This window comes from Limulus polyphemus, unplaced genomic scaffold, assembly GCF_000517525.1.
Source record: "Limulus polyphemus unplaced genomic scaffold, Limulus_polyphemus-2.1.2 Scaffold1340, whole genome shotgun sequence".
Taxonomy (NCBI): Eukaryota; Metazoa; Arthropoda; class Merostomata; order Xiphosura; family Limulidae; genus Limulus; species Limulus polyphemus.
In genome coordinates this window covers 142,757-165,887 of record NW_013666950.1, presented here as the reverse complement: position 1 = coordinate 165,887, position 23,131 = coordinate 142,757, and the positions used below count along the sequence as shown (strand labels likewise).

The 23,131-nt window shown below is 32.9% G+C and overlaps 1 protein-coding gene across 6 annotated transcripts in view; it reads left to right on the top strand.

Annotated features, from left to right (window-relative positions):
- Positions 1-23,131, top strand: part of LOC106463162 (band 7 protein AGAP004871-like) — a 205,855-nt gene that overhangs the window by 127,404 nt on the left and 55,320 nt on the right. For 4 of the 6 annotated variants that reach the window (XM_022390594.1, XM_013923164.2, XM_022390595.1 and 1 more), the window contains 2 exons: positions 4,429-4,451; positions 7,721-7,838. The exons of 1 other annotated variant lie outside the window; for it this stretch is intronic. In XM_022390594.1, coding sequence (XP_022246302.1) covers positions 4,429-4,451; positions 7,721-7,838 — 141 coding nt within the window. The remainder of the gene's footprint in view (positions 1-4,428; positions 4,452-7,720; positions 7,839-23,131) is intronic. One more of the 6 variants, XM_022390598.1, reaches the window with a different exon arrangement.

Sequence of the window (23,131 nt, the reverse complement as noted above, 5' to 3'; positions counted from 1 at the left end):
CGCGAAATTCAAAAACAAACAAACATCGGTTGACAAAATTCGTCACGTGATTGAATTGACCTCTCAGTTTGAACGGATTGTAGTTTTATCGTTTTCATTAAAAACTATATGTAGCTAACGAGTGATCTTGAAAAAAATCTTTGAAGTTGTTTAAAACGCTATTATCCGTATTATTCGTACGTTGATTTGCCATGATTTTAGTTTTTTATTTTGTAATTTTCCAAATTGATAAACGTTCAAAGTGTTTATGCTTGTAAATAGTTCGTATAATCGCTAAAACTAATGTATTTCCCATATTGCCAACACACAATGACAAATACATTGTTAACTACATTAATCCTTTGAATAAATTCATTCTTCTTTATAGTTTAACTGTGCATTGGGTCCTTTCAAATAAAGCTTTACAAAATTCTTAGCTCAATCCCACAGCAGCCAATAAGAATAGATCAATTTGACGTTACAGTGTCTCTTAAGTTTAAATTACCTACAGTTGTTTAAAACAAACAAAATTAACATTTTAAGCTCTTCTTGCCAAGACTGTCTTTTAATTTCTATGAGATGTGATTTACAGGCTATTCATAGCAGATTGCATCAATATATATTGATGTTTAAAAAACACCGTAAAATAAGAAACTTGCCTTACGAACCATGTCATAGCTAAGCCTTTATTTTTCACAGTTATGATGAAACAAGAAAATGTCTCTATAAAGTTTACAAGGATAAAATGTATATTTAATCTTAGTAGCTAATATGTAGTATAATAATAGCTCTTTGAATTTGCTGGTAAGTGCACGTATTTCATGTTTCTGACGAAACTCAAGTACTCTTGTCTGTTTTCTCCCACAAAACAAACGTGCGTATCTTAGTGTTACATTTGTTAGCGTAAAGTTTGTTTCAAGATAATTTAAATCTAAACATAACCCATAAAACGTGAAAGAAAAGCCCAAGATTTTATGTTTAAATTTAGTTATCAGAGGTTCGTCTTAAAAACCATAAGTGTAGAATAGGCTTAAACCTTAAAGCTTGAGATAGGAGTCGTGTATCTTTCGTTCAATGCATTGTTTCCTCTTACGAAATAGAATTCATCTCAAAGGAGAAGGGTAAATATGGGATGAAACTAAGTAACATATGGAAAAAAACGTGTTTTAGACAAATTCGCATACGAATAAGTTTAACATAGTTCACGTTCATGTATTCTGACGTAAGGAAAAGATAAGTTACACATGTAGTCTCGAGTTTTCATGTATTCTGACGTAAGAAGATGAGGATAAGTTACGGAGGTAGTCTCAAGTTTTCATACAGTCTGCCGTAAGAAAATGATAAGGATAATTACACATGTAGTCTCAAGTCTTCTTGTATTCTGGCGTTAGAAAAATATAGGGATAAATTACATATGTAGTCTCGAGTCTTCATATATTCTGACGTAGGCAAGATATAAGGATAGCATATAAATTTTTATTTAGCTTTGAGCCAACGTGACATTAAGCACGAAAACAATTTTGTTAATCGATACAGTATGATCTAAAATTATGTCCTTCCAGACTTGTTAACTAAATTAACTAAAAAACTTTTTAAATATCATCTGTATGAGTTTAGTATATAAACAATGCATAAGTACACCACATAGTTTGGCAGATCAGAGGGTTTTGGCGCTGCAAATAAAATTCTATCCATACAGAGAGATTTAATCGTGAGTCAACTGTATGAGTGATATTATAGTGTAAAGTGAGATGTAATTTTTCATAAAGTTGCAGGTTGTATTTCGGTACCTGAATTTATCCATGTTGTGTTTTAGTACATGAATATATCCATGTTGTATTTCGGTATACCTGAATGTATACATGTTGTATTTCGGTACACCTGAATGTATACATGTTGTATTTCGGTATACCTGAATATATCCAGGTTGTGTTTCGGTAACTGATTATTACAACAATATTTGAAAGTTTCGATTTAATATTTATCAAAGTTATTTCTGACCACGTTAATTACACGTTAATTTTTGAGGAACCAAGTTTTCTGTATTCAAGAATGTGGTTCCGTATGTTTTGATTTTTTAGAGGGTTATGAACTTATTTACAATAAACGATAAAATAACATAAGAATAATATCTTATTATTTTCAAATAAACATTCACTTTTATGCAACAAAAATTCCCAAAGTGTTGACAAATAACCTGACATCATAACAACATATTTAAAAAATATAGCCGTGTAACCACTAACAAGTGTAAACAGCTTCAGTCACGAAAAGTTAAACATTCAGTGGTGGCTGTTAATGTGTTTCTCTGTCCAGGTTATGACTAGAGAAACCGTAAGTTATTTATTTATTATGGAAAAACTTCAACATTAGGGAAGCAAACCTGCAGAGATTACCATGTAACAATTCAAAAATAAAACTGGTAGATTTGCCAAATAATTATCCTAGACATATCCTAAAACTCACGTTTGTTTGGGTCCAATAATCCGGAGTGTTGTTTTCATTAGGTGATGGAAGGATCAAATCAATATTTCTTTGACTCTGCAGATACATTTCGTGTAGTTTCAGAAGACGAAATCCTTGGTATATTCTTTGTACGCAGGCACGAATTTTCTGTTAAACATATCGGATATTATTTAAAGAACGTGAAAATGCAGGACCTTCAAAGACTAGTGCTTCAGATTATCTTACTATTTTTCTATTGACTTCCATTAAAACATAAAATACTGGTAGAATATGTCATACATATTAAAGAAACTGAAAAAACGTACAAAATGTCTTCCATTGTTTCGAATAGAGGAGGAGGATGGTAACAACAATGCTTTTTAATTGAACAGTACTATTTTGTGGTATTCATTTGTAACAAATGTTACCATTTGAAACATACTTGAACTAGTGGCCGTTTTCTTAAAAATACAGAAATGACAAAACAGTTATTTGAAACAGAGACATTTATCCACCAGTTTTTTTCTAGCATATCACGCAGTAGTTCGTCATTTATTCAGTTATAATCCGAGAAAGCACATTTACGATGGCGATGGTGATATTTGACAATATTTGTTTGTACAAAATACATCAAAAACACACAAACAGCGACTATTTTAAAGAATTAAAACAGCCGAGTTTCTTAAAGATGTTATTATTGTTGTACTCTATGTTTAACAATATGCATGAAACCAAAGTGCGTGTAGGTTTAAATGTAAACGCGCGCGCGTATATGCAGAGTTTAAAATATGACAAACGTCTACAGCTTGAATTTATATGTATAAAATGTTTTGGTATATTCATATATCAATCTTTCAATGTAAAGCTTGAAGCATGGAAACGACACATCGTCAAGTTTTGATCTGTGTTCAATTCAAAATTATTTTTTTTCATCTCAAGAGTGGTACCTTAGCTATATTATCAATCACTTTTGATCAGAGTAAGCTAAGTATATTAATCAAACTAACAAGAAACTAATGAAACTAATGAAACTAATCCTACATAGCAACCTGCCTAGAAAGTATTTGATATTATAAATCAATACACAATAAAATTGAAAATTATGAGATCAATAAAAAAAGAAAATAAAACCTACCAAATCCATGCATAAGGAAATTACAGCCTACCAGACTAATACGCTATGTAAGTAAAAACCTAACAGATCAATAAACAAGAAACCTAAAACCTAACAGATCAATGAACAATGAAACTGAAACCTATGAGATCAACGAAAAATGAAGCTAAAACGTACCAGCTCAATGAACAATGAAACTAAAATCTACAAGATCAATACTTAATGAAACTAAAACCCACCAAATTAGCACGCAATGAGGCTAAAACCTATCAGATCATTGAACAATGAAACTAAAACCTACAAGATTAACGCATAATGAAACTAAAACATATCAAACCAATACACGAGAATACTCGAACCTACCAGACCTGTACACAATGACAGTAATACTTACTAAATCAATAGACAACGAAACTAAAACCTACCAGATAATACGTCATGTTTTCCGAGTAGCAACTTTAATTTATAAGACTAAACTGTGAACCACAATAAATTGATTTCTTGGTCACTTTCATTAATTAATCTGCATGGCAGTAACTAAAAAAAAAAAAACTTGACATAAAATATATTCAAATATTACCTTACTACCTGTTGTTATGTGTTCAATAATTGATAATAAAACGAAAGACTGTTTATATGTATGTTTTCTATAATTCGTTACTTTGTAGACCTCGAAACATTTTAAGCACAAATCATTTTGCTATCTTAGCAAATATAATAAAAATTTTCAATTGCATGTAGTCTTAAAAGTATTAGATTTTTTAAATTTAATAATATTTCTTTGATTACATTGGATTTTAAGAAAAATTTCAAATAGCAAATGTTTAATCCTTAACCTACTAATAAAAGTGTGTAACCGAGTGTGTTTGTTTTTGTTTGTCTCCCTGTAGCTCACCAAGGAGGGACAGAAATTGTAGGACTGTTTCTTATATTTTTATAGTTTTAAAGCACGTGACTTCAAAAACATTTTTTTTATTTCTTTATAGTTCTGACTGTTGGCATATAGCAAAAATGGTGTTTTTTTACGAATGTTAGTGTACTTTTGCATGATTTTTTTACCTTTTATAAGGTTAAGAAAGCGTCATTGTCCTTTGTTTATGTTTATTATAAATAATGATACTGTATTAATTTCCATATCAGGTAATTATTCCAATAGTTATTATTTCTTGATAAACCTTGACATTACTGAATCCATTTCCATACAGCACCTACTGCTATTACGTCAACAGTGGCGTAACTACAAAAGATTGCCCCCAGCATAAAAAGTATTTGGACCCCCTACAATTATTAAATTTGTTAGACCCTTCGCCCCTCTCCTCGAAATTGCGGGGGCATACTTACGCCACTGTATGTGAGTTATATGTTTTCAGATGGTATATTTATACATACAGATAAGGTAAATACAGATAAGTTGGTAGAGTACATATGTATGGCATTACATTTCTCTTTAATCGTTATTTATTCCTTTGTTTGAACTGCTGTCTTTTACGCTCCACGCAAAGGTTGATATTGAAAATATAAACACATTAGTAATACAGAATGTTAGTAATATTTGAAAATAAATTTTTTTTTTTCAGTCGAGATACTTTATTATAACAAATGTGTCCTATTTATACGTGTAATATTTTGGCATGCTGTGAACTATAATGATGTTTTTGATTGAGATGCATGACGATGAAACTGTGAAGAAATGAATTTCAATTACTGAAGTTTATTCAGAGTACGTAAAGTACGTTTAATGTTATAAGTATTCATAGTTTAGAATTTTCAATTTAAACATGGTTACCGGAGTGTCTTTATTCGCATTAGTTAGGTATTTTTATTGTTCTTTAAATCTTTTTTTTTTCAAGTTCTGAATTAACATTTTAAATTTTGGCTTTGCGTGTGCGATCCAAAGATATAACTGTAACTATGACACAAAAATTATTGTTCACTGAAGAATAGAATCTCATAACTTCTTTAAACTACGAATTAACCCAAGAAGTTGCCTGGAAAACTGAAACTCAGAATTCTTTTGGATTATGAAACAACTCACAAAATTACTGGAAAACTGAAACTCAAAATTCCCTTACACTATTCATGATGTCGAGGAATCCACTTGAAGTAAATAAATAGTAAAGACGGTTGATATGGGTATTTAAAAATTATTTAAATCACAAAACAAATAACATTTCGACCCGCTTAGCTCATCATTAGGTTACGAAATCATTATTAAATTCAAAAAGTGACATATAAAAATACACATTAAAAATCACAAAATTGAATGTACCACTCCTGTATGTTTGACATGTTTTACTCGGCTCTATACAACAGTTTATTTTTTGGTATAAGTTGCACGTGACTACATTTGCTCATTCGAGATGTGTAGTAATGGTTTCAAAAAGACAATTGATGATTGTAAGCCTACTTGTGTACAGATATTTTTTCCAAAACAATGTAAAGTTCCGCAGTTATTTTGGCTTTATGACACTGCTAGATATCTGAAACACCGGTTACCCTAAATATATGAAACATTATATCTTCTTCCCGCTTAGAGAAGAAGTCTGAAAACTAATTCTGGCAAAAGTCGAACGTTTTAGAAAAAAAGAGTCAGATGATTAAGTAAATCCACGACAATATATGTACTGGTTTTTTTGGTTTTTTTTAAATGATACATCATTGTCATGTATTGTTACAGTTATCATAAAGCCAATACATTCAATCTACCACTCATCGATATATACTTTACTACAACTACGTATATGTCATAGAGCTTATACATCTTAACTTGATGTATACCACACATCTACGTGTATTTTATAATACCTAATTATGACTATGATAAAGCCTATACATGCTAACTCGATCTACCACCCATCTGTATATATTCTAAAACTACATACACGTCACAAAACTTATAATATTATTTTTGTGATAGATACCTCTACTTGAGTAGATATATAAACTTTCTTAGTATCTCATCAACAAGTTAATTTAATCTTTAATTTTTGTTTTACAATATTTTCTTTAATAACCAGATATCCGAGATTTTTCTGGTTTTAATCGGATGTTAGCTTTCTAATGATGTAGATATATTCACACTATTCGATCTCAGTTCACAGTTCTTCACAAATTGTACAATAGTTTGCATCGAACGATATGCTTCTCTAACATTTGATTCTTGTCTGAAGATAAGACACATACTTTCCATAGCTTGATGTGATTAAAAGTTTGGAATAAGTCTATAAAATACTTGTTTCTGTACCGTTAAATTAATTAAAACACCACAGAAGCAAACATTAAGCAATAACACATTTTAATGACAAAAAAGCTATTGCTTTAATCAGTGTTTGGGAACGTTCCAACCCATCTAACATTATCAAACCAATTTTATATCTTACTTTTGTTTATAAGGCATGCGCAGTACCTTCTTGTGGAATTAATGATTTTTTGTCCCACAGAGACAGAGCTACCACGACCTGCTTCTTAATCACAGACTATTTAACTGTATGTCGAATTACGTCATTACTGTTGCTATAGCTTTTTAGAACAAGTAACCAATTGGAAGTTAGGAGATTCAGACTCGCTTAATCGAGCTCAGGTGTAATACTCGTGAAAGTCTCAGAGTCTCAGCACTTGATCTGAAACGTTGGTAGAGCACGTGATGCGTGTGAGGTTCTGGTTTGTTTTTGTTTTTTTTTTTACTATAGATTTTCATAGTAAACCTGGAAGATGGTATTATAACCAAACGTTATTTCGATACACATCATAAGCGGTAGGCTTGCTGATGAAGTGAGAAAAATACGTGGAAATCAAAGTACCCTGTCGTCTATTTTCTTTTACACTTTGATCAACAAAAAAGACGTCTGCATTTTGGTTAAGCTTTCTAATTACGCGAAACTTCAAGTGAGTTGCATATGGAAACCTTTCTTTCGGCCTTATGTTTTTGTTATTTGTTTGTTTGTTGTTGTTTTTTGCGTCTCTCGATCAGGCGTAATTTATGGTACTTTTTTTAAAGCATACATTTATTAAACATACGAGATAATTTACACGATTATAGTAACGACAAACAACAACCTGAGCTAATGTAAACAATAATTAAGTAAGAAAAGCGTCTAGTCAAAGTTAATTTAAGTGTATAGCGCGCGAGAACTTGTAGTTGGTCGGACTTTCATGAGTTCATACAGTTCTGTACATTGCCAGAATCAACACTCTAGTCTGGTTGACAACGACAACATGGCGACTCAGAACAGTGAGATTGAAATGGACCACCAACAAAGAAACCACAGAGCACGCACCACTGGCTATAACATTAGTCGTTGTAAGTATTGGAAACGTAGGATTAAATGTAGTAAATATTTAATTACAAATAATAGTAATATTCGAGACTATTGTTCAGCAAAGTGTTCGTTTTCGGAGTTGGTAGCATTATAAAGACCGTTGTTTAATCAAGTACATTAAATACATTGTTCAGTGTTTAGTTCTTGTCATGTATATTCAATACGGCGATTATCGATTTTAAGAAATTCAAAATATGCCGGCTTTGTGAGTTTCAGGCATCTCGAAATCTTCTATTTTTAAATTAAAATGGTTAAGAAAATTTATATGTTTATATTAAGGTGAAAATAATTCATTAATTATTTCTATTTATTTATTTCAAATAATTTGTAGATGTATAAAAAGACCACAAATTTACTGATCAAATGTTTTGGTTACAAAAAGATGTTTTATTACTAAAGTTATCTTCTTACCATAAATAGTGATAAACCTGTTTGTGAGTACAAAAGAAGAATAGCGTGAGGGATCGGTGACAAGTCTGTATAAGCGTGAGAGTATAGAAGTGGAGTAGCGTGAGAAATTAGTGACAAACCTGCTTATAAGCGAGAAAGTACAGAAGTAGAAAGAGTGTGAAAGATGAGTGATAAATCTGTGTAAAAGCGTGAGAATACAGAAGCGGGATAACATGACGAATGAGTGACAAATCTGTGTATAAGCGTGAGAGTACAGAAGCGGAGTGAGCATGAAGAATGGGTGACAAATCTGTGTATAAGCGTGAGAGTACAGAAGCGGAGTGAGCATGAAGAATGGATGACAAATCTGTGTATAAGCGTGAGAGTACAGAAGCGGAGTGAGCATGAAGAATGGGTGACAAGTCTGTGTATAAGCGTGAGAGTACAGAAGCGGAGTGAACATAAAGAATGGGTGACAAATCTGTGTATAAGGGTGAGAGTACAGAAGCGAAGTGAGTGTTAGGGTTGAGTGACAAATCTGTATATAAGCGTGAGAGTACAGAAGCGGAGTGAGCGCGAGAAATTAGTGATTCGAATAATATTATCTATAACAATTTATATAAATGGAGACCCTGGATATGAAAAGAAAACGCGTGTCGTTAACAAGGTTAATTAATAATGAATGATCTCTTACGAATGTTTTCTAGCACTTTTGTTATTTTTCGCAAGTGTAGAAAGCTATGAACAAAGTGATATGTACATTGCTGACAAAAAAAAAGGTGGCCATTTTCTTTAGTCGGGAAAAAAATTCTTGTTCATTTCACACTATAAAATTCTTTAGGCCTCCTTTTATTCTTTTAAACTTATCAATATGATTTCCTCGTCATGTTTTTGAATTACTTTGAAACGTGACTGAGAGTTTGAAATCACAAAAGGCTGAGCACATTTAATTAAAGGATTTTGTGAGTTGTAGTTCAAGTTTTGATAAATATACGCTACAAAAACTATCTTTCTTTTTCACATTTTTCCTTTTTATTTTATTACAACAGAAGCCGGCTTTATGACTTGCCACCAACGGTAGTTGAGGGTGAATACCGAACATATGTATTTATTTATATCTATATGTAAATGATACTCTTTCGAGCAATCATCGTGGCAATATGGCTACTCGAGTAAATTATTCATAAATATTATTACGTTATAAGCATGTCCATCTAATATATTTTCTAATATACATTCCTTTACACTATCTTTCAGTGAAGCGAAAATTCTTTGATGTATTTTTTATGGCTATGGGCGAAAAACTGTAGATACAAAAACATATCGTGAAAAAACCTAACTCTAATAACTCAGTGTTATTAATCAATGCACCAAAAACCAAAAGCGATGAATTTATGAAACGTCCATATAATTTTTCTAGTTTGTCTCTGTTTCTCACTACCTTGGTAAAAGAGTGTATTTATGGCTTCGCAAAGTAAAAACAATATACATGGACGTTTTTATGATTTAATAAATAAAATGAAATGAAATTCCAATTAAATTAATGTTTTTAATTTTAAAATTTAACTCCTCAATTCCTAAACTTGCCTCAATAGTAGGTAGATCAATGATATCCAAATCAACCGCTATATCTTTCAGCACTAATGATATCAAGTGGGGATCTGATATAGTATCTCAATTTTAAAATAAACCTCTTAGTTATTTTTCTTGCTCTTCACTCCAGCAATATTTTATTGTTAATTTTTGTTTAAAATTATTGATATAATCGAATACATTAGATATGGCACAATTTTTTAAAAAATATTTTGAACCTTCTATGATGTTTTGGTAAAATCAGAGCAAAATAATGACGTCACTCCAAGAACTGGACGCGACAAATAGTTGTAATCTGGATAAGTGTCAATATTTCAGTCTCCTCGTTTCGAAACGATACTGCGAAATCTCGAAATTTCTTGTGACGTATAATATAACGAGATTAAAATGTTCCGCTGAATTCTGAGATTATTAAATTTGATCCTAGTTTTAATTTTGTTAGTTTGTTTAATTTGTATTTTCAAACTGAAACGGCCACGTCAGAAATATCTAGAATTCAGGTGTAGTTGTAATACTGCCCAACAAGGAAGCAACCAAATAACAGGATTGACCATCAATTTTATGATGCATCCTCAGTAGCATCGCGGTTCGAATCTGAACCTTCTGATTCACAACTCTACCACGCTCACCAGAAAGCCACACTTAGTCCGATATGCTTAACGTTTTGTTTACTTGTTGCAAAGTACAAAACTGCACAGTGAAATATCTGTACTCTCCCAACATCAGGTATCGAAACCCACTTTTTAACGTTAGGAGTCCATTGACTTACCGCTTAGCCATTGGGTGTGGGTGGGGGCTGGTTAAACTTAATTTAACCTGAATAGTGATTTAGAGTTTGTATTAATGGTAAAAGTTTAGGTTCTGCTGAGGCGATTAGCGCTATTCGACCTTGTATTATTGACATAGGTTTAGATTCTACTGAGCCAATTAGCACTGATTTTAAAAATACAAAATACAAAGTTGTCCCCCGGTAGATTAGTGGTAAGTTTATGTGCTTACAAAGCTAAAATCCGGGGTTCATGCGCAGCCAGTCTATTAAGCAACTTAACAACAAACAAAAAAATCTTATTTTAAATATATTAAGTTTAAGCCTGTTGGGATGTGTTATGAAACCTGATTTTTGGCGTTATAAGCCCCGGACTTACAGCTGAGTTACCGGTGGTTTAAAATAAGTTTATTCTATAAAATGTAACAGGAATACAACGATAATTCACAGCAACATATGTCGATGTGAAGAAACACAAAGTCATAAATCTCGTTAGATGAATGAAAATTAAGATGATACTACTGCTCTATGAGCATACAAACCAAAGAAAGTTGTCAAAACACATCAATCCATAATAAGTGGACAAAGAAAAAATATATTCAGCTAAATCACAACTATATATATTTTAAGGTGTAAAATCGCTATTAGAAGGTGACAGTCTTCAAGAAAATGCATTTGTTTCTACAATAAATAGCTAATATCCATTCAGCCCCCAGTGGCACAGCGGTATGTCTGCGGACTTACAACGCTAGAATCCGGGTTTCGATACCCGTGGTGGGCAGAGAACAGATAGCCCATTGTGTAGCTTTGTGCTTAATTACAAAAACAAAAACAAACAATATCCATTCAAAAAGTCATTTCAAATATTAAAATTTCGATAAGTTATTATGGGAAATTTAATCATCTTTAGTCTTATATTTTAATATTTGTTTTTACTTTCCTAATAAATTATCAGGTCTATTTCTCATAACCGGGAACACTAAAAACTTAGAGGTGTTGAAGAGTTTCCATGATCAAAAACTGGACCCAGTATTTAAAACGTCAATAGAAGAACTGTCAATTATTAAAGAAAAATTCACTGTAAATATGCAAAAGGCTGGCTAATGCATTGCACATACTATATTCACTGTCTTCCAAAATAATCTCTAGAAGAAACCATAAAAGGGGAGCGAAGGGCAAGTCTGGTGTCCTGTGCAGTGTTAAGCCGTTCATATTAGGCTGATAACTGTTTACGAATATAGAGGTGTTGGGATTGCCACGGTACAAAGACCTGAAGATGATTCGATAAAAAACAATAAAGCTTTGAGAAATCAACACTGAACGACCAGCTATAGGAAAGCTGGAATAAATTATCCATTCGTTTCTACTCTCTCGTCAGTCATTTATAATTATTTATCATAAAAGGAAGTTTTACAAACCGGGTTACATTTACATCGTTCTTAAGTTAAACCATGAGACGCTGAAGTCAGTCAATGATCAGTTGAAGAAACAAAGGGATGCTAATCTAACAAGTACTAAGATGTGGTAAGACGATGTGGTATCAATCTTCAGAACTACTAAGATGTGGTAAGGCGGTGTGGTATCAATCTTTACAACTACTAAGATGTGGTAAGACGGGGTGGTATCAATCTTTACAACTACTAAGATGTGGTAAGACGGTGTTGTATCAATCTTTACAACTACTAAGATGTGGTAAGACGGGGTGGTATCAATCTTTACAACTACTAAGATGTGGTAAGACGGTGTGGTATCAATCTTTAGAACTACTAAGATGTGGTAAGACGGTGTGGTATCAATCTTTACAACTACTAAGATGTGGTAAGACTGTGTGGTATCAATCTTTACAACTACTAAGATGTGGTAAGACTGTGTGATGTCAATCCTTACAAGTAATAAGATGTGATAAAACGATATGATGCTAATCCTGAAAAGTACTAAAATTTAATTAAAACGGTATGGTGTCATGTCTGATAATATTAAGGTGCGGTAAATTGTTATGGTGTTCACCCCGACAAGTATAAGATGTGTTAAGATGGTGGGGTATTAATCCTGACATTTACTAAGATACGGTAAAATAGTATGACAATTCAACGCCCTACCCCACCCCCAACTAAAATAAGTTATTTTATAAAGTTGAATTAGTGCTGGAGAGTTCACATGTAGAATGAAAGAATACGAACCATATTTTAAAACAGCACAAAGCTCGATAATGATGAGTGTTCTTCAGGATACAAAACAGACTGTCGGTCATCTGCAGAACTGTCTATACCGAGAAGTGAAACAGCGAAAGAAAAAGAAATACAAATATTGCTTTGATCCTAATAAGTCAGGTTTCTAAATAACTCAACTTACAAGAATGAAAGGCAAACAGTCTCCTAGTACTTAAGATTAATCAAGTTCCTGAAGACTGAGAGTTCTGAGATGTTGGTAGTTTCGAACTGTAGATAATATTCTTCCAAAAACTGCTTAACTTAACTTTTATGGATGATAGAAAAGATGATTCTCTAACAAATTTGATTTTTAAACAACTTTAAAATTATAAAATTGTTCAAAGGGTCTAAAAATGAAGGATGGGGCAATGTTGTATTGTATCATATAAAAAAAAATTAACATAAACATTTGCTGATTATTTAAGTAATTGTGACTTACAGCTTTCACCAGTAGGTTTCATTTAATTACGTAATGTTTGTTTCAACACCATAAAGTTTGAGAATTATCCTATAATATGCTTCTAATATCTATTAGATAATCTTATAGAATATTCCAGAAAGTGTAAATTCTTGGTCATACAAGTAATTTAGTCTGATTTATAATTCAAAGTAACTAGTAATTACACGGCAGGTTATTTTATAATCCATAAGAAAGTTAGTTAGTACTTAATTAAGACCCTCCATGCCTAATGACACAACAGGCCTCCATGAACTCAGTTCAAGCACGTCGACCCCAAGCCTTGTCTTATAGCACGACGTCATCCTACAGTCCTTCAGCTTCCCTTCTCATTGTACCAATTCACGTTGGCCTTGGTCCATCTCTTCTTCTGGTTCCAGTAGGTCTCCATTTATCGTGCACAATTTAGGGAAAGAATTGACGCTTAAATATTACTACAGTTTAGGCTTAATATTCAAGTAAAAATTTCAAATTGATTACGCCATATTCTAATGATATATGGTGTTTGAAAGAGTGAGTTATAGAAGCATTAGTACAAACACAGCAGTATACGTTGTTTATTAGTTGCCCTCTTTATAATCTATCAGTTCAAAATTAATCGCAGCAATTCATAGATAATCTTTTGTAGCTTTGAGCAAAATTCTAAAAGAAACAGTTTTCTCTAATAACTTCTCATTTTGGCGCTGTTTTTTGTTATTGTTTTTTTGTTTTGTTTTTTTGTCTAAAAGTAACATATTTCGAAAACTAATGTATATATATTCTATGGCTAATACATATTTTTTTTTTACACTTTAATGGTGGCCTCTGGTGGCTGAAATTCAGGAATCCATTCCCTGCGTCGAACACGGCACACATAGCCCAGAGATAGATAAAAAAAAAAGAATATCTGTTTTGTTCTTATTGATTTGAGTAAACGCGTTTCGAGAAACATGGATTTAAAAACAAATTTGAATAATCTTCATAAAACACTATGGATATAGTGAGTGAAAGACAATATTTTGATAGCCAATGCTGTCTATTATAACAGTAAAATATCAGTCAATATTTAATAGTTAACTTGGAAAAAAATGAACTAAAAAATATAGTTATTTCTAAGGCCTAGGGTGAATTATTTAATTTAAAGTTTTTCAGTATCGTAATATACAAATATATATATATTGTTTTTTTTTGTTTTATTTTTTATATACTTTCATTATCATACACATTATTGCTTCTTCTTATACTAGGCTTTACTCTTTTTTTTTTGTTCCATATGTTTCTCATTTAAAAGAAAAGCTCAACGTATAAAATAAGCTTTCCACTGTGTTTAGAAAAGAAAAAAAATAGAGAACAACGTGTATCAGTCTATCAACCTAAGATTACGTTTCTGGCGAAAGATCTGTTTACGAAATAGTTACACAGTTCAGGTTTATTCTTGGATGGTGTTTAACTTGGCCCAGTGGGTCCTACCAAACAGAAACATAGCCTGTCTGTATCTTTGAATGACCTTCGCACGCCCTTGTATTCTACACTTTATACTAAAGGTATAAGGAGGCGAGAGGAAAAAAAGCTCCCGCAAACAAATACAATTAATTAAACTTTTAGATGTTTTTAATGAAGTGACATATTAATTAATAAATTATAATTATCCGAATTTACTTCATCGATTTTTGTGTAATCGTCTGTTTACATTAATAATTTAATGAATTTTGTATGATAGTAATAATGACAAATTAGTACAGATATAAAACAAACTAATTAATCGATTAGTCGACACACGCTTTTCCTCTCAAAATAGATGTGTTCCCATCAACCAATGTATCATCTTATCAGCTTTAACACATCGTCACCGACAAATATGCTTTTAGAACACCCTCTCTCCATTTACTGTTGGCTTATTTGTTCGTCTATAGAGAATCCACACAAGTAAGAGATCACTTGTGTAATCGTCAAGAGAATAGTTTAGCAACAAATTCATTAGTTATTCTAAAAAGGTTATTTCAAAAGTAAAGTCAGTTTTTCTGTCGATATAATGAAAAAAGATCTTTTTTCTTTGCCCCTCTGTTGTTAAAAAACTCAATTATCGGCTGTCGTAACCGTAGTTAGGTCTTCGTATTGTAGAAGTGATCTAAGAAGAATTAACATGAGGTACGAGTTTAATGAGTTTCGCGCAAATCTACTCGAAGGCTATGTGCGGTAGCTGTTCCAAACATTGAATTGATACATTAGAGGAAAGGTAGCTCGTCAACACCACTCACCGCCAACTCTTGAGGTACTCTTTTACCAACAAATAGCAAAAATGACCATCCCATTATAACACCCCCACGACTGAAAGGGCGGGCATGTTCTATGACGGGATTTGAACCCGTCACTTGTAGATCTAGAGGAAAATCTTGTATATTAATGCTTAACATAGACAAAGTCTTCCAGAGTTTAATTGTAATGTTGGGACTTTTTTGCTATTTTTTGTTTACATAATCATGGGCTTATGGTATGGAAAACGAGCGACTCCTAAGATCGGGGTATATATGTATTTATTCATCTCTTAAAGTATTATTTCAGACTTTCGTTTCAACAGTGAGAAAACAAGCGACTCCTAAAATCGGGGTGTATATGTATTTGTTCATCCCTTAAACTTTAGGATTCATTGCCTTGTACGTGATTGAAGATTTATTCTAAACTTGTAAGTTCCGTACACGTACGCAATGTCTTCTGTCAATTTAATGATAATATCAGTAAATCTGTATATGTTACGTATACCCTAGAAGAATCGTCTGTCGAGGTTTTGATAGACGTAAGTAATTTTACTTAATTCGGTGGAAATAACCTTTATTAGTTTTATGAATAAATTAAGATTTTATTCGGTAGCCTTACTTTTTGCTGGATTAATCAGAACAGCTGAAAAAAAAACATACATAGAAATTCCTTTTTAAACATATCGGAGGCTCCAATTGTGGGGGATGTACTTCCATATTTGAAGTAAAAGTGGGAGTGAACTAGGGGCCATATAGTGGCCATGGGAGGGGAGTGTGGAAGTGAATGTTATTTTCCCACATGCGGGTCTAGAGCAGTCTCTCGTCTGAACATTTTGCTATTTTCAGCAAAACTGTGCATATGTTTTCAGTTTTAGTCTTTCTTGCTTTCCAGTGGCTCAGCGGTAAGTCCTAAGGCTTATAACGCTAAAAACTGGGTTTCGATACCTGTGGTGGGCACAGCACAGATAGACCATTATGTAACTTTGTGTTTAACAACAAACAAAGTTTTTTCCTCAGTCTGCATTTATTCGCTGAGATTCTTAGCTGCCGGACACTCAGTGTAATAAAAGTCGATGGCTGACTTGACAGAATACAGTAAGTCAGCTAAGACACTCAGTGTAATAAAAGTCGATGGCTGACTTGACAGAATACAGTAAGTCAGCTAAATTCTTCTCCCCATAATTAGTGGTAATTGGACTCGTATTCTGTATTTTGTCAATGCTAATGACTTAGATTTCTTAGGCTAGCGTAGGTCAGTTTGAAATTAATCCATCAAGAAAAGTGTTCAAGGCCTGAATCGTTACGCCGTATAGCACCATCTAACGTTGAACGCGGCGTAGAACTATAGAAAGTCTACCTTTTACATTATAATGGTGTTAGGAAGGTTCAGAAAGTCACTTAAAAATAATAGTACGAAACTCTTATAACCCGAGGACTTCTTAAATATGGACGTTTCTTTACTCTTTTATGAAAAAAGGTTCATCTTTCGGAAGCGGTCAGGTTGTAGGATTTTGTATTTTTACAGTTTTTATTATAGTTTTTATTTTGTTTAAATGTCGAAAGGGCGGTAGGAATTTTAGGAAAATATAAAAAATCGGAAGACATGGAGTCCCTGAAATCTGTATTTTTTTTATAATCGAAAAAATAAAAAAAAGAAGTTTTGAAATCATATTTTTTGGTACATGATATTTTAGATTTCTGTGTGGCCTAAACTTTATCTACTCTTAAATGCCTAATATCACTGTACCTTCTTGATTTCATTTTTAAGGATTATATATTTCATCTTCTAAAACGTTAGGTCGGGCGTGGCCTACTAGTTAGCATGCCGGAATGTGAATTAAAAGGTTCATGGTTCAGTCCCTTTGCCACAAAATCGCAGTCCGAGCCTCGGGGTCATTGATGCATTATAAGAGTTAGAATAAAATCTTACCCTTCTAGTAGCCAAGATAGCCCTTATGTAGTTTTACGCGAATATTCAAAACAACCAAAACACACACTTGAAATTATAAGCTGGAATGTGACATAACAAGTGAAGGAATAAGAAATAACGAATACACACTACAGTTGATTAACACAACCTAGATAAAAAGAAGCCACTCGCGTACCTTAGAAAACTGAGATCTTTGGTTTCAAATACTTTTCTGATCCATAAAAACCTGGAAGTTTTACGTCATCACTCAGTCTAACTTCTCACAAATTATGTCGCAGATTGTATGATTTTCTATTTCTTGCAACTTACGTACTGCGTTTTTTTGCACAAATCCACCTGCCATAGACTGGAACCAACTTCGAAAGTCACAACGGGCACCTCTTCTAATTTCTTTCAAGAACATTGTCGACTAACTTTCAGTTTCATAAAATTTCTAACCGAAAATAATATCAAACACAGAACCCAAACCTACAAAAACTAGAGAAGTTGAAGAACTGGTAAATTAGTTAACTATGTAGTTGAAACAAAACATCCAAAAAAGAGGGAAATTGTTGAGAAGCTCAAACAAAGAACCGAAAGTTAAAGAATAAAGAAAGAGCCTTTTAAACGGCGCTACTTTCTAGCAACTGCAAGGGTAAATTGAATTTAATTTGGAGTGAAAAATCTCCAATTAAAGGATTATGCCCCAGAATAATACTGAAGAGCCATTTATCAGATAAAATCAAGAAAGCAGTTCATTGAGAGTTATTGTTATAACACACGGAAAAGAGCGTAGAAAACGATGTTTCTTTGCTGTTGTATCATGTGCAAGTTATGTCTGACTGAAGACTGAAAACCCCACTATTCTAGGCTTTTTGTTTGTAATTATACATACAGCTACACAATGGGTTATTTGTGCTGTGCCCACCACGGGTATCGAAACCAGGTATTTAGCGTTATAAGCCCTTCAGACTTACCGCTTTACGTCATTGTGAAGGCCAGTCAAGAACGGTGTGATGAAAATGATAAGCATTCTCATTGCAATGTTATATCAACAACCATTGTGACTGATAGGAAACTACTTAGGCTGCTTGCTTGCTTGTTTTAAATTTCGCGCGAAGCTACACGAGGGCTATCTGCGCTAGCCGTCCCTAATTTAGCAGTGTAAGACTAGAGGGAAGGCAGCTAGTCATCACCACCCACCGCCAACTCTTGGGCTACTCTTTTACCAACGAATAATGGGATTGACCGTCACATTATGACGCCCCCACGGCTAAAAGGACGAGCATGTTTGGTGTGACGGACTTAGGCTGCAGGCGTAGTCTAGATTTTGGTTCTTTTAAACATTAAAGTTGGAATTAATGAGAATAAGAATTTACACCTACCACAATCTTGAAATCAATGATGGAAAGTACATTGGATATTCCTTGTTCTCGTAGTTGGTTATAATTAAAAAAGAAAATGCAGAGGTCAATAATCAAAATTCTCAAAAATTACACTTTCACTTGTATTCCGACCCATAAATAAATTTCGCATTATGGTATGGGATGTATGATAAAAGGTTTCCCAAGTGTTTTATCTTAGATTATTTTTTAAGAACGGAAGAGGTGCTAAAGCTCTTGAAATCGAGATGCTAAGAGGTTGTCAGAGGGAATCAGCTGCCGAAACTTAAAAGGAGATTACACGCTGATATATTTTAGTGAATTCTCTCTTGGCTGCGTTCTTTTCCGCTATCGGTCTTTTGAAATACCATTTTAAGAATCCATATTAAAAAAGCTGAGCACCCCCTGAATATCCGCTAATCTACATACCAAGAAGCGTAAAACAAAAATCGAAATTTGGAATTTTAATCTTTTCAGTTTTGTTCTACTTAATGTTATTATTTTCTTTTTATTTTTTGCTTTCGGTAATAGCCCCCTCAGCTTATATTTATTTGGGTTAAAACGCAAAGAAAGATGTCTTATATAAAGTGAATTATAAGAATACAAAGTTTGTTGTTGTTGTTAAGTATAAAGTCACGCAATGGACTAATTGTACGCTGCCTACCGCGGGTATCGAAACCCGATTTTTAGTATCATAATCTCTCAAATTTACCGCTGAACCACCAGGAGGCATACAAAAAAGAGAACAAACTCATTCAAACATGTATAGAAAACCGTCGTTAAATAATTTTGCTAAATTTTAAACCACGTCAATTGGTGGTTCTTCATAAGTGTTTGGAAGTTAGTTAGTCTAAGATCTATTTCAGCACTAAAAGAATGAGCATAATGTATTATTTAATGAACGCGAAAGACACATAGGATTAAAATAGTTTGGTAAATCTGCGATAGATGGACTTTTCTTTAGGGGTAAATAAGGGATCATTTTATATTTTTATGATGAAATATATTAATGAATTGTGAAGAAAATGTAAAAAAAATGTTTTGTAATATTCTTAAATTTGCGAACGGTAATATTCGTATTTGCAAGTTTTGGATCGGGTGTGTCCTATTGGTTAGCATGCTCGGATTGTGAATCCGAGATTTTCGTGGTTTCCGTTACTTTGCTGCAAAATCGCGCTCCACACTGAGGGCAGTGAGTGAAAGTGAAGGTCAAATACCACTATTTGGTCAAGTAAGGGTAGCCTTAGAGTTGACGCTGGGCGCTTACAACTAGATGACTCCCCTGTAGGTTATCAGCTCAAAATTAGGGTTGGTTTTTTGGGTTTATTGGCACAAAGCAACGTGTCTATCTGCGCCAAGCGGAATTTAGTTTGTTTATTTTGTTTTGTTGTCCTTTACGTAGGTTAAACTTTTTGAGAGTCGGGAGTTACGGTTTTTTGGGCTTGTTTTATTCGGAAGTTGTTTATTTGTGCTATTTTGTAGTAGCTGCAGGGGTGGTTTGAGTGATTGATTGGGTTAATGAATAGCCTACATATTATTACAATTTTAAAATAATCGTATTCCCACTCCTGTTCAATTAAGAAACACACCCACAATCATGAAATTTGTGGCCCGCCCTCTTTACACAAGCGATATTTCAATTAAGCCACGCAAATCGCCATTTTGAGGGTAAGTCATAAAAAATACGTTTTTCGGTGCCGTTCGTTTTTCTCGCGAGTCTTAGCAACGTTGGATAAAACGCCTAATTTCGAAGAAAATGAACTGCAGACCGCAAAAGTAAATGTAAATAGCCTGCCAAAGCTTTTGAGTAGGATTATCATCCTTCTACAATTATCTCAAATTGTCGTCCCTAATCTAAATTATCATAAATGTTCAACTTAAGTGCCCTCTTGAACCAGTATAAACTAATTCTGGGCAGAAAACTTGAACTCTGAACCCAATAAAATTTCATTGCCAATCAATTTTACATGTAAACTTTATTCTGGGTTAAACACTTTATAGTTTTTGATAAAAAAATAAATGATAATTAGAGGGGTGTTTCAAACTTAATTTAAGACTGTTTAGTTTGTCGTTGTTGTTCATATTTTGAACTAAACTTCATATTACAATCGTATTTATTTGAACTTAAAAAAGTACAAAAAGCCAGTCGAGTGTCTTTTAAAATGACGAGACGGTGGAAAACATACATAATATTTAAAGCATTATTATTTTGTTATGACCTCCGTTAGATATTGGCTAACAATGTTGATAATCTTATAGCGTTTAAAGAGTTAAAATAACCTATAAGATCGTCCTTTAAAGATTAACTCAAATTAAAACAATGTTTTAACAATTACCTTAAATGAACACATTGTTTTAACAATTACCTTAAATTAACACATTGTTTTAGCAATTACATTAAACTAACACAGTGTTTTAACAATTACCTTAAATTAACAAAATATTATAGATTATACAAAATGAAATAAACAAAAATACTTTGTAATTTAAACTAGTGTTATCTGATAAACTAGAAACCGACATACGATGTGGGGTTGATAAAGTTATTCACTATTTATATAAAACAAACAACAGAAAATAGTCAGAATAGTAAGCTAAATAACAACATTTTATATTTGCTCCTTACTACACAATGTATTAACGAGCAAGAAATGTAGAAGGTTTGACATTAGAAATAACACACGATGAAACATAAAATGTACTCCCCACAGTGAGATAAGAAGCCACTATCTCACGATTTAGCATATTTTTAACAAATTCATATCTTTAAGATAATTTGCAGCGCGATTATAAAGCCTTGCTCGCGCTTTTGAGTGATGTAGCTCAAACATAACATCAAAGATCTAGTTGAAGGCCTGGCATGGCCTGGTGGTTACCATCTTCGGGTCGCGGGTTCGAATCCTGTCACCGAATATACTCGCCCTTTCAGTTGTGTGGACGTCATAATATGACTGCCAGTCCACTACACAATAGTACAAGAGTTAACGGTGGGTGATGTTGACAACCTGCCTTCCCTCTAGTTTATCACCTCAAAACTAGATACGTTTGGCGCAGATAGCCCTGAAGTAGTTTTGACCGAAATTAAACAAACAAGATTAAGTTAGAATCCACAAGTTATGACCGTCATGACATGCGGTACAAAATATCCGTCCTGTCCATAATGCAACTAATCTTAACTGAATATAGGGATTGACTGTTACAGTTACCAAGCTGAAAGTGCAGCCCGTGCTCAGAGGCATATGAAGGCTCAAACTTTAGACCTTTTGATCCGTAGCCTGGTACGTTAACCACTAAGACATGCCTGGCTATTTTTAATATCAAGATATAACTGGTTTATATATATATATATGTGTGTGTGTAAATGTGTCTATTGTTTAAGCCAGAGACAAACGCTTTTTTGCTGTATGAAACATTTGTAAAAGTTTTGCATTTAATTGAAAGACTGCATTTCTAAAACAGGTTTTCCTAATTTATTTATAAATGTAGTTTTATCAATTATCCATACGTTTTTATGAACTTTAATATTTCAATACCAATACACAAAAAGGCTAACTTTTTACACGTTTTAAATTTTAATATGCATTTTGCAGTTTTAGTCACATTTTAATCAAGGAATCCCAGAATAAAATTTAATGTCCCTCAACCGGGAGTAGAGTAAAATATTTCTCTTACCTTATAGTATTTATATATAATGTAAAGTGAATTTTTTGTCCAATATCCGAGTAAGTTCATGTCTTTATTCGTATGAAGTTTGAAAAGTTTTATAGTTCATGTTCTGTAATTTAATTTATTAGATTACAATGTTGCACCATGAAACGTTCTTTCAAGTTCTCATGAACGAATATAATGTATCATGTTTATTTCACTATCTTCTATGATATATTTAATAACCTTAATTCTTTACAATCAACTGTAAGGAGACTATAAGAAAAGACAGGCTGTGGGTAATAATTGTAAAGTCGTTCGTGATAGGAGGCTGTAAGGGAAAAGCACACTGTGGGTAGTAATTGTAAAGTCGGTTCACGTTAGAATATTATAAGGAAGGGCAGACTATGTGTCACGTATTAGAATTTCAAATAGTTCGAAGCCGAGTTAACTGATAATTTAAATTTAGTAGTTAAATTGTACTTTAGATTTATTATTTAAATATATGCCGATATTTTAGTCAATTTACGATATTTGCCAACAAGATTGATACACACCGTTTTCGTTTTTAACACAAATACGTTTTAATATATACACAACAATGCAATTTACAGTAACAATTGATTATTACAAACAAAGATTTATAAACAAAAGTTTCACAAACTTACAAACAATATAAAGTTTTCTT